Source organism: Giraffa tippelskirchi, chromosome 3, assembly GCF_054371585.1.
Source record: "Giraffa tippelskirchi isolate mGirTip1 chromosome 3, T2T-mGirTip1v1.2.pri, whole genome shotgun sequence".
Classification (NCBI taxonomy): domain Eukaryota; kingdom Metazoa; phylum Chordata; class Mammalia; order Artiodactyla; family Giraffidae; genus Giraffa; species Giraffa tippelskirchi.
This window is the reverse complement of record NC_137277.1, coordinates 23716275-23731342: the sequence shown is the minus strand read 5'-3', so window position 1 is coordinate 23731342 and position 15068 is coordinate 23716275. Positions and strand designations below refer to the sequence as shown.

Genomic DNA, 15068 nt, shown 5'->3' with positions numbered 1-15068 from the left:
TGGAAAATGGATATGTATTACATTTTTGAACAGAATTAAAATTTTAAGGGGATACAGTGTTACATGAATAGCAAATTGTTACAAAGAGGTTGGTAAAAGCATGCACGCATGCAAAGTCACTTCAGTCCTGTCCGATTCTTTGTGACCCCATTGTAGCCCATCAGGCTGCTCTGTCCATTGGATTCTCCAGGCAAGAATACTGGAGTGGGTTGCCATGCTCTCCTCCAGGGGATCATCCCCACCCAGGGGTCAAACCCACGTCTCTTATGTCTCCTGCAATGACAGGCAGGTTCTTTACCACTAGCGCCACCTGGGAGGCCCAAAGAAGAGCATAGACTATCTAATTATTCTCTATACACAAAGAATACACTTGCACATACTAGACGTAGAACAGGGTGCTCAGATAGAACTTTCTTCGGCTGTGGATGCGATCTGTATCTGTACTGCCCAATATGGCAGCCACTAGCCATGGGTGGCTACTGAGCACTTGAATGTGGAACTTACTTTAAACTTAAATAGCTGCATGTGGGAAACTTTAATAGCTGCATGGGGGAAACTTAAATAGCTGCATATGGCCGGTGGCTGCTGTATTTGGACACACAGGTTTAGAATTTTCCATTTATAAGGAGCAACGTCTCAGCAGAGGCAGGGAAAGACCAGCTTTGATAGCCAAGAGATCTTCTGTAAGACATGCTGTCTATCCAGTGGAGAGAGAGTCTGTTTCAAGGATGACACGAGAGGAGGCACTTCGTTACACTTGTAAAGGCCACAGCATTAACTTCATCCTCTACACCCTTCACATTCTCCTGACTTTAAATGCTCCATTGATAGAATTGCCCACTGACCTATTAGAAAAGCAGTAATCATCTCACCCATCCTCATTCATGTCAAATATTTTAAATGTTTTGTATTTTTTTCTTATAAACTGTTTCTCTTCACCTCTCCTCCACTATCTTGTATCCTGTGTTGTCTTGAGATTTCTCCTATTAAATCATCACCCATTCAGTGTACTGTTTTCTTCTTAATTTCTTTAAAAGTCAAATGAGCATGAAGAAGAGTATATCCATAAGGTTAGTATACATAATACAAGGTAATCAACACCTTAATGAATCAGAGTGGGTTAAGATTGCAGTGTAATGTATACTTGTACAATTTGTCAAATTTATGAGAAAGGTTAAGGTTGTCTGGAGGTGAGAGGAGGTGGATGTCACAGAGGGCCATATTGGTATGATCAGCCAAACTATGGCAAGACTGTTTTTCCCTTCTTGGTTTTCATTTTAATTGGTATATAGCATATCTACTGTCAGCTGGTGGCAGCTTCCTGAGAAAGCACAAGTTATGATAGTAAGCTATGTTCCTTCTCTGTTGCTAATTCCACCCCAGCATTGGACCAGGAGCTCAGGGGTGAAAGCTACAGCTGCCAGATATCAGCAACGAAATCAGAGAAGCAGAGTTCTCTTTGGCCACCTGATGTGACGGGCCAGCTCATTGGAAAAGACCCTGATGCTGGGAAAGACTGAGGGCAGGATAAAGAGGTGACAGAGAATGAGATGGTTGGATGGCATCACCAACTCAACGACATGAGTTCGAGCAAACTCCAGGGGATGGCAAAGGACAGGGAACCCTGGCATGCTGTGGTCGATGGGGTTAAAAAGATTCAGACACGACTTAGCGACTGAAGAACAACAAGAATTATCTACAAGTGGCAGTAACAACCCAATCAACTTTCCTTCCTGACACTACCATTTATCACAAAGTTAACCATCAAAATGTTAGAAGAACCAATCCTTTGACTTGGTTTCCTAGGGAAAGCAGTTATTTGGCCCACATGTTTCATTAATATCAGGGTCCCTTCTCACTCTTGCATTTGAAACCAAACACCTTGACCACTTCGCTTGTCCTAGGATTGTTCTAAGAAGGCAGGTCAATTTGGGGTGGGTATTTTGCATTACCACAAAAGATGCACACTAAGTCATGCACTCTTTGCTACCCTACTCCATGGACTGTAGCCCACCAGGCTCCTATGTCCATGGGATATCCCCTGCAAGAACACTGGAGGGGGTGGCCTATCCCTTCTCCAGGGCAACTTCCTGAATCAAACCCGAGTCTCCTTCATTGGCAGGTGGATTCTTTACCACTGAGCCACCTGGTATAAGCCCACAGAAGACAGAGTCCTAGTAAAAACAACTCCGAGATCCTAAAACTAGTATCTAGTAACAGTAGATTAAATTCTCATCAGCTGATTTATTATTCAGTCAAATATGATACTGTAAGTAGAGAGTCAACATTGTATTACCAAGAACTTTTTATTTTCTTCCTGAGAAAAAAATCACTAGCCCTACAAATGTGGCTCCAAGTCCAGGACTCATTTGGATAACAGAGTTGAAAGACTTGATTTAAAGCTATAAAACCCCTCATATTCCCCAAATTGCACACTACAGAGATACATTCTTTATAAAGGGGTTCCTTACTTCCTGAAACTCATTCTTAGAAAATGCCAGATAAGAATTCATCCACTGCTGCCCACTGTCCCAAAAGCCTTTACTGCTTCCCATGAATATAAAATAACATTCTGTATAAGAAACTAACACATTTGTCTTTCTTCCAAACCTTCTCATTTCTCCTAAAAATTTTAACCAAAGGATATTACGGAAAGGGGGTTTCCCTGTTATCTCCATTGGTAAAGAATCCGCCTGCAATGCAGGAGACCCCAATTCGAATCCTGGATCAGGAAGATCTGCTGGAGAAGGGATAGGCTACCCACTCCTGTATTCTTGGGCTTCCCTTGTGGCTCAGCTGGTACAGAATCCGTCTGCAATGTGGGAGACCTGGGTTCAGTCCCTGGGTTGGGAAGATCCCCTGGAGAAGGGAAAGGCTACCTACTCCAGTACTCTGGCCTTGAGAATTCCATGGACTACAGTCCATGGGGTCACAGAGTCAGACGACTGAGCAACTTTCACAAAAATTAGGGAAAAGGAGAATCATTATCTTTAAAGCTACTGCTTGTATCCATTGTGACTGCATGATCTTCTAATTGTGGAAACCTCGCAATCAGCTGGAAGAACACAGGTTCGTGCAGACTGGCAAGCTTGAGTTGACCACTAGGACTGAGAGTTATTTGCTGTTTACCTAATTTTTCTGAGCCTGCTTTGTCATCTGTAAAATGAGTATATTACCTAGGATAGGGAGCTATTTGGAAGACAAACAATAAACTAAAACATCTGACAGGGAATTCCTTTGCAGTTCAGTGGTTAGGACTCCATGCATGCTTTCATTGCCGAGGGCATTGGTTCAATCTCTGGTCGGGGAACTAAGATTCCACAAGCCTCACGGCGCAGCCACATAAAACATCTGACATGGAAAAGGCTGGATTAAGACCTTTGGAGACCAAAGCATCAAGACTATGGTGCCCAAATCAATCAAGATATTAGTGGAAAAGAGAGAATACACTCAAACTGGGTAATTTGAGGAAGGTTTAATAAAGGGACTGTTCACAAAGACATGGGCAGAGTTCAGGAGCTAGTAAATGAGTGGTCCTTTCTATCCCTAGATCTAAAGGTGCAGAGAGAAGGAGCTGGAAGCTAAAGAGGGCTGCTTGTTAGGAGTCACAGTCTTTGGTAGAGGAACACAGACAACCTATGTGACCTGGTGACTAAGAAGCCAGGGAAATAAATACCCAGGCTTCTAAATATCCATTCCTCAGCCTTTTGATCTTCTGAGGATGTTACTAATTGGATCAACACAACCTGAAGTCAGAGGGCAAAGGAACCCCGTTGATGCAGTCCACGGGGGTCAAGACCTGGGACACAAAACAGGATGAGAAGCAGTTCTGAAGAGGAATGCAGCCAGCACCATCTCCTCCCCAACATGATTCAAACCACTGAACCGTTATATACACACCACTTGCACGTGTGCTAAAACTGAGACAACTTCTTTCCAGCATTTGATTGTGAGTTCTTTCACTAAAACAATTTCTTTCAGTCGGTTTGGTGTCTTTACTTTGCTGGTGCCGTAAGCACATGCCTAGACAGAAGGAAGCCTCAGTACATAGGAACTGGCAGGCTAAGGTTAACTCCTGAATGTTGACTCTAAGAAGCTGTAAGAGGTTTCTGAGTTAATCCAGAAGTAATTTAGGAGGAATCTTAGGGTTTTTCTGGCTAGGTACTATTCATTAGAAATTCAGCAACTGGATTTTCTTAGACTCAAAAAACCCCTATGGTAGTAAAACTTCTTATAATCCTACTGAATGACAGAAAAGGTTTTAGTTGCTTACCAAAGAGAATAAAGGACATCAGGACATCAATTTCACATTGACATTTTTATTAACGCCAACTGTTTTTTAATTATTATTTTTTTAAAACAATAGCACAAAAATGTTTCAAGGAAGCAGTCTCACAATCTGATGACCTTCTGAAATACAGTTAAGCCACACCAAATATGAATTCCTGTTAATAACACACAAAAATATTTTTTTTTTTTAAAGAAAAAGAAAAGAAAAAAAGTAGAGAAAGAGGAAAGGAATGAGATTGAGAGTTAAAACTCACTGGATTAGGTTGGTGAGGCTTGTTAGTAGGATACACTGTGGAAGCAGAGTGGCACACACAGGCTTATAGTCTTTGTTTTTTTTTTTTTTAAACCAGTTACCACTAATACATGGGCCCTGCATCAGCAACCACTGACTTCTTACAGGCCCCCAAACCAGGAGAAGCCAGTGCTGATACTGTCAGAAAGAGGGTCAACAGTTGGCCTGTCAGACCATTTTCAGCAGAATAACTCCTTCAGAAAGGCGGCTGAAAACTTTTCATTCCTATTGTCTCACCTATTTGCATTTCAGGATTCTTAAAAGTCATCTTAAAAAAGAAAGAAAAAATAATGTATATCAGTTTCTCTTATTTAATGTGGCTATAAAAGATGTTTCCTTATTATTTATCTCTAAGAAGGACACCGGGGTGGTGGGTTGGGATGGAACTAAGGGAAGGAAGAAACCCAGACCAGGATAGGTTTGTTTTTTTTTTAACTTTTTTTTTTTTCTTGCCAAGGGGTCACACAGAAGGGAAGGCAAGGAGGAAAACTACAATCCTTGGTTCAGATTGAGTTATGCAGGAAAATATATCTTCCTGATCAGTCCCCATGCCAAATAAACAAAAAACAAAAAACCCCACTTGAGATTATGCACAGACTCTATGTTATACCAGCTATCAGCCTTTAATGTTTAACCATTCCCAGCAATGGACACTTGGCTTGTAGGCTGCTTGTAGAACCCACTTCACAAAAATCCTCTTTACAGAAGCCTCTAGTTTCCTTTTGGTAGGTTATAAAAACAGAACATCTGTCATTAACAGGAGAGTGTTAAATACTTTTAACCACTGACAAGGCTTCAGGAAGTTTCACAGTTTCGTTATGCTCTATTTTATTACTATCATATTTACATTTTTATTTTTTTGCTGAATTGCTGATTTTCCTTTTTCAATAGAATTTAATTCTGGAGTGTGAGCAGGAACCAGTTAACTACATTCATTGTCCAACCCCCACTGGCTTGAAAGGAGACTCCAAGTTCTTGGCATGTGAGTCAGCTGTTCAGTCGCTGCACCTTATCCCTGCACGAAGCAGCAGAACCGCTCCAGGTTCATGCTGTGGGTGGCGAGGCCTTTCGCTGAAGGAGGTACTGGTGGATGCTCTCAGCATCACGCTTTAGCCAAGCAGCATTCAGCAGGATATTTTCACAACATTGCTGGATGGTACGCTCAGCTGAAGGAGCTGGGTGACTCTCGAAGAAAGCCTGGCATAAAACAATCCAGAATATAGGATCATTACTAGTAACAGTAAGAAGCTAATATCACAGGTCATGAAAAAATATCCACTGTCTATGAAGGATTCATAAGCTTCACTCATGAAAATTTACCACTGCCAGGCTAAAAGAAAACAAGCTGCGCCTTAGACCTACAGGAATTCTTCCCCTAATGTATTATATGCTAAAAAACCTAATCAAAGAGAAAGAACCTATATTCTTTAAGGTTCATTGTCCAATCAGCAAAAGAAAGTAAAAAAGAACTATTGTCAAGGACCAGGCCCCCTGTGTTACTTCATCTAAATGACAATCTTATCACCCAATTTACAGATGTGACTGGCACACAGGGGTTAAAAAAAACCTACTTGAAGTCTAGACTTTGAAATCAGCCTTGGGACTTGATCTAGGCTCCATCATGTACAAAAGTGTGACTGAGTAAATTAACTGCTCTGTTTTATCATCTATGAGAAAATATAATACTTGGCACAGAGTAGTTAAGGACTCAACACATTTTGGCTACTTCCAATAAAGATTAATTTGTAAGGGATAATAAAACTAAGAAGCTTAAATTGCTGCCATATTCTAATAATTGAAAATTTTATAGACACATTTTCATACAATAAACTACTTCAGAGTTCATTGTAATTATTGCAATGCTTATTGATTAAAGGTTGAATAAACCATTTTCTAATAAAGTACACCTGGTTTCATAGAAAATACCAACCAGCAAAAGGATGGGGACCGGGTACGGGGGTCTTTCCTTTGAACTAGTCATCACAAGTATATAAGAGAATGACTAATTCATCAGATTAAGTTTAAACCTCTTAGAAATCAGTAACTTTATTGTCATGGATGACAATGGCTCCTGCTCCAAGGCTCCTATCACAGTTGGGTTCTTAGGGCCCTAGTAAGATACAAGACTTCCTCTCATTCTACCTCAACAAATAGTACCAATGCTTACATATAAGAAACCTGGAAATTATCCTTGACTACTTCCTTCTTCCTCCCCCAAATATGTTCACAATACAGACAAAACATTCAATAAATATTGGTTATATTAAAGATTAACAAAATCAAGCCCTGGAATCAAGATTGCCAGGAGAAATATCAGTAACCTCAGATATGCAGATGACACTACCCTTATGGCAGAAAGCAAAGAACTGAAGAGCCTCTTGATGAAAGTCAAAGAGGAGGGTGACAAAGTTGGCTTAAAACTCAACATTCAGAAAACTAAGATCATGGCTTCCGGTCCCATCACTTCATGGCAAATAGATGGGGAAACAATGGAAACAGTGACAGACTTTATTTTGGGGGGCTCCAAAATCATTGCAGGTGGTGACTGCAGCCATGAAATTAAAACATGCTTGCTCCTTAGAAGAAAAGTTATGACCAACCTAGACAGCATATTAAAAAGCAGAGACATTACTTTGCCAAAGGTCCATCTAGTCAAAGCTATGGTTTTTCCCGTAGTCATGTATGGATGTGAGAGTTGGACCATAAAGAAAGCTGAACGCCAAAGAATTGATGCTTTTGAACTGTGGTGTTGGAGGAGACTCTTGAGAGTCCCTTGGACTGCAAGGAGATCCAACCAGTGCATCCTAAAGGAAATCAGTCCTGAATATTCATCGGAAGGACTGATGCTGAAGCTGAAAATCCAATACTTTGACCACCTGATACAAAGAACTGACTCATTTGAAAAGACCCTGATGCTGGGAAAGATTGAAGGTGGGAGGAGAAGGGGACGACAGAGAATGAGATGGTTGGATAGCATCACCGACTCGATGGACATGAGTTTGAGCAAGGTCCGGGAGTTGGTGATGGATAAGGAAGCCTGGTGAGCTGCAGTCCATGGGGTCGCAGAGTCGGACACGACTGAGCAACTGAACTGAACTGAATCTCTTTCATCACTCCATCTCCTCCAAGCTACTATATCATTTTTGCTTGGTGAGTTGGCTTCCCAATATCTCCCCTTTCCAAACTGCATTCTCTACACTGCAGCCAGATTGAAATTCTTATCATATAAACCAGGTTAAGTCACCCTTTGTTTATAAGCCATTTCAAGGGCTTCCCATTCTTAGGAGCATTTTCATATGGCCTACAAGGCCCTCTTCAGTCAGGCTACTTTACTAGTCTTAGCTTGGCCACTGCCCTCCCCTTGAACTAATTATATGTATTTCTCCTTCAGGAATATTTATTACCTTTACAACAAAGTAATTATTTACATAATACAATACATAATATATTGAATCTTGATCTAGACTCTCCATTATGTACTAACCTGTGACTGAGGAAATTAACTCATAATGTGAACCAAACATTATAGCTCTCAGAATTTCCAAATTCACCCCTGAAACCCTCTTGCTTTCAAGAATGAAGGTAGAAGTGACACTTATAAGGGCTAAGAGTAGAGTCCCTACATAGTCATCTTGTCTCTCTGTGCACATAAAAGACCTATGAAGAGTATTAGAAGGGAAAAAGAACTAATATGAAGGATCTATGTTCCCGGCCCCCTATATTACTTAATCTAGACAACCTTATCACCTCATTTTATGGAAGAGGAGAGGGGCTCATAGAGGTTAAAAAGCCTGCTTGAAGTCATGCAACTAACAAGGGGCAGAGTACAGATTTACATCCAGGTTGACTGACTCTAAATTCCACATTCTTTCAACCACTTTAATGCCCTCAAAGATGATTCCAACTCTAAATTCTTCGGGCCTTAAGGATACAACCTAACCTTTCTCCAAGAAAAACATGGAGACACTACCAAAGCACAACATCACCCCAACAATCTATGATTATAATTTGATTAGTACTTTTATTTTCTGGATTGAAAAGTGAAAAGTAAACTGTACTTTCCTTACCTTAACTTCTCCAGCCATTTTATCAACTGCAAATCCCTCAACTGATAGCTGAAAAAGCAATGGTTTATAATTAGTAAGTACAGCTAAGAGGTTAGGAACAAACTTCCATTTACCATAAAAACAAATCATTCCACTCTTTCCCAACTTGAGTTTATTCTAGAGGGTACAGGATGGGTTATGGAGAAACTCTTTAGTAAAGCTAGTAACTACTTAAGGAAACTTTTAAAAAGCAAAGACGATAATCTATGGGTTGAGTGAATCATGGATGTCTCTCAATAATATCCATGATAAGCAAGCTATTCAAAATAAACATTTTCACCTACCTTTATTAGTCTAGATATTAAGAATCCTCCCTGGTATCGATTATAAAGTTCTTCCCAGTTGTCCTTTATGAATTTCCAAGCAGCCTTCCTTCCATGCTTACTGCCTCCAGCCACTCCACCAATTACTGACACAGTGTCCTGTGGACGTACCTCTTCCTAAAAAAAGAGAACCACAAGTCTACCGTATCCAGAATATTGTCTGATGCCAGAAAGGGCAAATACTGTTGAGGTACCCAAGTAATCCCCTTCTTGTTTTAGGAATAACTGGCACCAGAAGCTTCTAGCAAAGAGGAAAATGTTTAACCTACAGATCAGCCAAATTGAGAATGAAGCACTGAGATGGGTAGAATAGATGGCTGCTCAATAGATACCTGCTCTAGGGTAAAGAAAGAAAGAGACAGAAAGTAGGCACAGGGATGTGTCAACCTTCCAGTTTATTTTGTCTCCCAACTACTCTGATTCTTACCACTAGAGGGAAATATACTGGTTACTAACAAAAGCTTACTCCAGTTTTTCAAGAAAGAGGAAGCCTTTAGTCTAGGATTAAGACAGATCAAAAGAATACTGAATCAAGGACACTTGCTATAGATCAGTGGGTAATAATTCCCTCTAAAAGAAGTTTTCACTGTAACTTACTGAAAGTGCAAACGTGAGGACTTTTTGAATCAATTCAGGTGAAAGAGTAGCCCCAAGGACTCTTTCAATTCGGTTTTTCTCTTCCTGCATATCTGCTTGTTTGTGAAGCTATAGTGAAAAAAATACAGAAAGAGACAATTAACTTCTCCCTGAATAAGGTGAAACTTTTGCTTTACATTCTCATTGGCTAAGATTGCAGGACATGAAATTAACAAAAGAATATTTTTCAAGAGCTCTGAGCACTAAATTTGTCCCGTGCCCCGGCAGTAAATCATCAGGTGTCAGTCACTACACGAACAGCTTGTCATCGGTTCTAAGCGGTTCAACCTCAAGATCTCAGGGGTAAGCCCGTCATGACCAAATTCTTTATTCATTGATGTCTGACTAATGTTCTATGTTAGATAGGCAAAATAATCATCGTTACTAATATCACTGGAAATCAATTCATCAGTAAAAAATACAGGAAGCATTATTGAAAGTAATATTTTAAGAATAATTTGATGACATAAACATGCCACTGATATATTAATTGAAAGAAGGGATACAAAGCAAAATGGTTCTAAATTTTTAAAAATTGAATGAGAAGGAGAGAAAAAACTCTGAAAACACATCAAAATGTTGACATTAATAATGGTCTCTGATGAGTAGGATTATGCAGCATCACATTTTTAACTGCAAAGTATTATGAATCCGGAACATTAAGAAAATAGAAAAGCATAAAGAAAAAATTACTATATTTACATTAACCAAATCACAAATAAGATCATATTATACATGCTATATTTGTGATCTTTTTAAAATTACAAGTAAGTTCTGTTTTCTTCTTTATACTTTTCTATCCTCTAAATCTTCCATAGTGAGTATACCAAAATCTCTTTTCATAATTAGAAACAAAATATTATTATGTTTTTTTAAAATTAGAACTTCAAATGTATATGAGATACTTCTCTAAGACAACTTAATTTATAGACTCTCTTGACCTTTTTTTTCCCCTCTGAAGAGTTAACACTGACCAGTGTCTGGAGACCCCATCACAGCTCCCAGTTTCCTCTTCCTTTCCTTTGGACTCTTTTGAGCAGCAGTGTAGTAAAATAGATAGGAGGTCAGAAGACCTGGGTTCTAGACCCAGTTTTGCCTCTAACTAGCTGTGTGATCTTGACTAAATCCTTAACCTCTCCAGGTCTCAGTTTCCCCATCTGTAAAATGAGCGGGGTGGACAGATGATTTCTAAGGTCCTTTTCAGCTCTAATATTCAAGGTCTGAACTCTGGCATTTAGGAAGCATTCCCCACCCCACCCCCAAGAGGACCTGTTACAGGCGTCCACTAGATGGCACCATAACACTACATTTCAAGTATACTCTGAATTAGTTATTTATCCTGCTTCATTATTCTTAAATTACTAACACAAAATCCTCCTCATCTCTCATCAACTGGCTTCGTTTCCTTTAATTTTATTTAGGTATAGTTGACTTACAATGTTGTGTTAGTTTTCAGTGTACAGCAAGTGATTCAGTTATACATATATAATAACAGTTTGCACCTGCTAATCCCAAACTCCCAGTCCATCCCTCCCCAACCTCCCCTAACTGGTTTCTTGAAGAACCCTGATTCTGCCATCATTAGCACTCTTTGCATAGTAAAGTTGAATCACTGTGGGCTCCCTTGTGTTAAACAGATGCAAACTCTTATTAAATAAACACACTGGTATAAATTCTTAAACGTATGCCATGACATGAAAATGTTGAAGGACCTGTCATGAAATTTTCAGAACCCTTATTTTCCCCATATCTTTATGGAATAGACAAAATATACCAACTATCTCATTTCACATAAAAAGAAATGCATGATTTACAGTGCACAGGGTCACAGAATATTAAGAGTGAGAAGAGACCTTAATGTCATTTAGTTGAAAGGTAAACCCAAAGTATAATTTTTTATGTTATTAGAAAGGAAATCCTTATACAAGGTAGGCAGTTAAAGCAATACAATTGCAATATAGTTTCTTAAATAATGCTTGTGTATTTTTAAAACATTCTAATCATTTAAATAGGATTTGTTTAAAACTAAAATACCAGAAGTTAGATTTGTAATTCTGATGCACTTGGGATCAGAAAAGTATTCTGATTAAGATCCCTAAGTGTGGATCTTTTAATGAATGGGTCTGATGGAGGATTTGGGTATTTAGGCACATATTGCATATTTTATTTGATAAGTAGCATCAGCTCCCTCCACCTCTAATGCAACCAGGTTAGACTAATAACTGCATGGATAAGGACTGGAGATAGCACTTGTTCTACAGTATTAGGACTTTCAAACAGATCACTGCCATTATAAGGACATGGAAAGTTTTATCTATATTTTTTCTAAGTCAGAGTTTAATTATATGCCAACCACCCTGGGAAACTACAGAGGCTATGAAGGCAAGTGAATTAATTTCCTGTCCGTTCATGAGGCACCAGCATAGACCAAATCCTTGAGGCACCTAATCATCTATCCCTTTCCTAAGCACAGAAATAAACTTAAAATGGGCAGAACCCCAAGTAAGTTTGCACTGATGGGAAAATTTTTAAGAACTGGACTTTTTAATCAAACTTAACATTTTAGTATTAAGACACATAAACTTGTGATTTATAAAAGTGAATAAATGAGATGACTTGGCATTTGTATTGGTAGTACAGATGAGCAGATATTTCTCCTATAGCTTCCTAAATATTTGCATGCCTACAGTATGCATATCAGCATATATTTCTTTTGTTAGGACTTTTTTTTTTAACCATTCAAGCTCTTACTCTCGATGTCAATTCAACTTCAAAAGCAGAAAATAGGAGCCCTTTCCAAATTTACTCACCTTCAGCATAATGTCTAAGGTAGTGCCATCACCATGCTTCAAAACAGTCAGATAGACCTACAAGAGAATACAGGAACAAAAAAGAAGGCATCTGATTATATGTAACTTATTCCAAATATTCTAATATTAAGACAAGACAGAAAGCAAGTTAAAAAAAATTGTGTGGGTATTATATACAAATTATGGCAACAATCTAAGAGCCCACTTGAATAACCAGAAAAGTAGATGGCAGGTAGTAACAGCAGAGCACAGGAGACTGTGCACTGATAATCAATCACCTTTTACTACCCTAGTGTGGACTGAGAAACTTTACACAAATGAGATGTTGCCTACAGACTCCCTAAATGGTGTGTATTAAAAGAATTAGGCGTGATTTGTAGGTAAATACTTAGGTCATTTTTGTTGTTGTTTCATCACTGAGTCGTGTCTGACTCTTTTCAACCCCATGGCCTGTAGCCCGCCAGGCTCCTCTGTCAACGGGATTGCCCAGGCAAGAATACTGGAGTGAGTTGCTATTCCCTTCTCCAGGGGATCTTCCCAACCCAGGGATCAAACCCAGGTCTCCTGCACTGCAAGCAGACTCTTTAGGTCATTTTTGGTTATTATTAAATACATTCCACACTACACAGAATGATGCAGACACCTAGAAATCAAAGTACTTTATTATGAAAACCTACCGGACTCCTCAGATCAGCAGAGAGAATCTGTTTCCCTTCCACATGGTCCTTAAACCGACGACGGGCTTCTTCTAATGTTGCCTTATGTCCTGCTTTTCCTAGTTTGCCCAGGACCAAACCCCTCAGGAGTGCATCTAGATGACCTGATTGAGAAGTAAAAGAGGTACAGAACTACTTAAAAAGCTTATTTTTTACAAATATGCCACCTGGATATTGTATAATTGTGTTATACCATGCCTACAATCTTGAACAAACAAAATCAATTACCTTAGTACTTGAGAGAACACTTGATTTAAATTTATCAAATAATAAGAACGAAGTACGTAACACACTAAGATAGGCAAATATGCTGACTCTATGCCAACTGTATTTTTTACAATGCTAACTGTATTTATTAAATTTTTATTCAATGCCATCTGTATCTACTTAAATATTAAATATTCTCTCCATCTAGGTAATTACACCAATAAGAATTATGTGTGAAAGGAATACACTTAGATCATATAGTTTTGACCCAAAATTTAGAGAAAGGTCACACACAGAACTAGTATGCCAGGGATATTAAATTGAAATCTTAGATCTTTAAAATCAAAATCTGATGCATTATTCCAAAGATATGCAGGTAGTTGATGAGCACATGAAACCAATACCATTAGCCATTAGGGAAATGCAAATCAAGACCATAATGAGATGCCACTTTATACCAATTAGGATGGCTAAAATAAGAAAAGACAATAACAAGTGTTGGCAAGGATGGAGAGAAATTAGAACCCTCATATACTGCTGGTAGAAATGTAAAATGGTGTGGGTACTTTGAAAAAAAGTCCAGTAATTCCTCAAAAGGTTAATAAACACATTCTACTCTGTAGAAATGAATTCATAACAGTCAAAAAGTAGAAACAATCCAAGCATATATACACCGATGAACGAACAAAGAAAATGTAGTATAACCATGCAATACAATGAAATATTATTTGACTATAAAAAGGAAGTACTGATACATGCTGCAACACAGGTGAACCTTGAAAATACTGTAGTAAGTGAAAGAAGCCAGATAAAAAATGCCACACAGAGTATGATTCCATTTATATGAAATGTCAGAACAGGCAGATCTGTGAGGCACTAAGCAGATTAGTGGTTGCCTGGGACTGGGTTGCCAGGGAATAGAAAGTAACTGCCAACGGGTATGGAGCTTCTTTTGAGGGTAAAGAAATTTTTCTGGAATTAAGATAGTGGTGGTGGTGGTAGTTGTACAACACTGTGAGAAAAGACTGAACTGTATATTTAAAAGGGTGCATTTTTTGGTATATTGATTATATCTCAAAAAAAAGTTAATACTAGCACACAAACTGATCGATTCCAACAGCACAACAGACAAATAAATTGTGATATATTCATACAATGAAATACCACTCAGCAATAAAAAGAAATGAACAACCTAGATGTATCTCTAGAACATTATACTGCGAGAAGCTCGAGTATACTGAGAGAAGCCAGATAAAAGAACAGAATATATATTATGATCCCACTTATATAAAGTTCTAGAAGAGACTATATTAATCTAGGGTGAAAGAAGTCAGACTAGCATTTGCCTGCAGGGGGTGGCAACGGCAACCCACTCCAGTACTCTTGCCTGGAAAATCCCACGGACGGAGGAGCCTGGTAGGCTGCAGTCCATGGGGTTGCGGAGAGTCGGACACGACTGAGTGACTTCACTTTCACTTTTCACTTTCATGCGTTGGTGAAGGAAATGGCAACCCACTCCAGTGTTCTTGCCTGGAGAATCCCAGGGACGGCGGAGCCTGGTGGGCTGCCCTCTGTGGGATCGCACAGAGTCGGACACGACTGAAGTGACTTAGCAGCAGCAGCAGCAGGGGGTGGAAGGGTAGGGGGGTGGCAGGAACTGACTGGGAAGTAGCCTCAGGGCAACTTCC

General features: G+C 39.2%; 1 protein-coding gene across 7 annotated transcripts in view; it reads right to left on the bottom strand.

The window, feature by feature from the left end:
• Window positions 1–4303: 4303 nt before the first annotated feature.
• The window catches only part of NPEPPS (aminopeptidase puromycin sensitive), a 136092-nt gene continuing 125327 nt past the window's right edge, over window positions 4304–15068 (bottom strand). For all 7 annotated transcript variants that reach the window (XM_081582336.1, XM_081582332.1, XM_081582335.1 and 4 more), the window contains 6 exons: window positions 13135–13277; window positions 12458–12514; window positions 9609–9716; window positions 8973–9128; window positions 8650–8697; window positions 4304–5779 (listed from right to left, as the gene is read on the bottom strand). In XM_081582336.1, coding sequence (XP_081438462.1) covers window positions 5627–5779; window positions 8650–8697; window positions 8973–9128; window positions 9609–9716; window positions 12458–12514; window positions 13135–13277 — 665 coding nt within the window. In that variant the 3' untranslated portion in view covers window positions 4304–5626. The remainder of the gene's footprint in view (window positions 5780–8649; window positions 8698–8972; window positions 9129–9608; window positions 9717–12457; window positions 12515–13134; window positions 13278–15068) is intronic.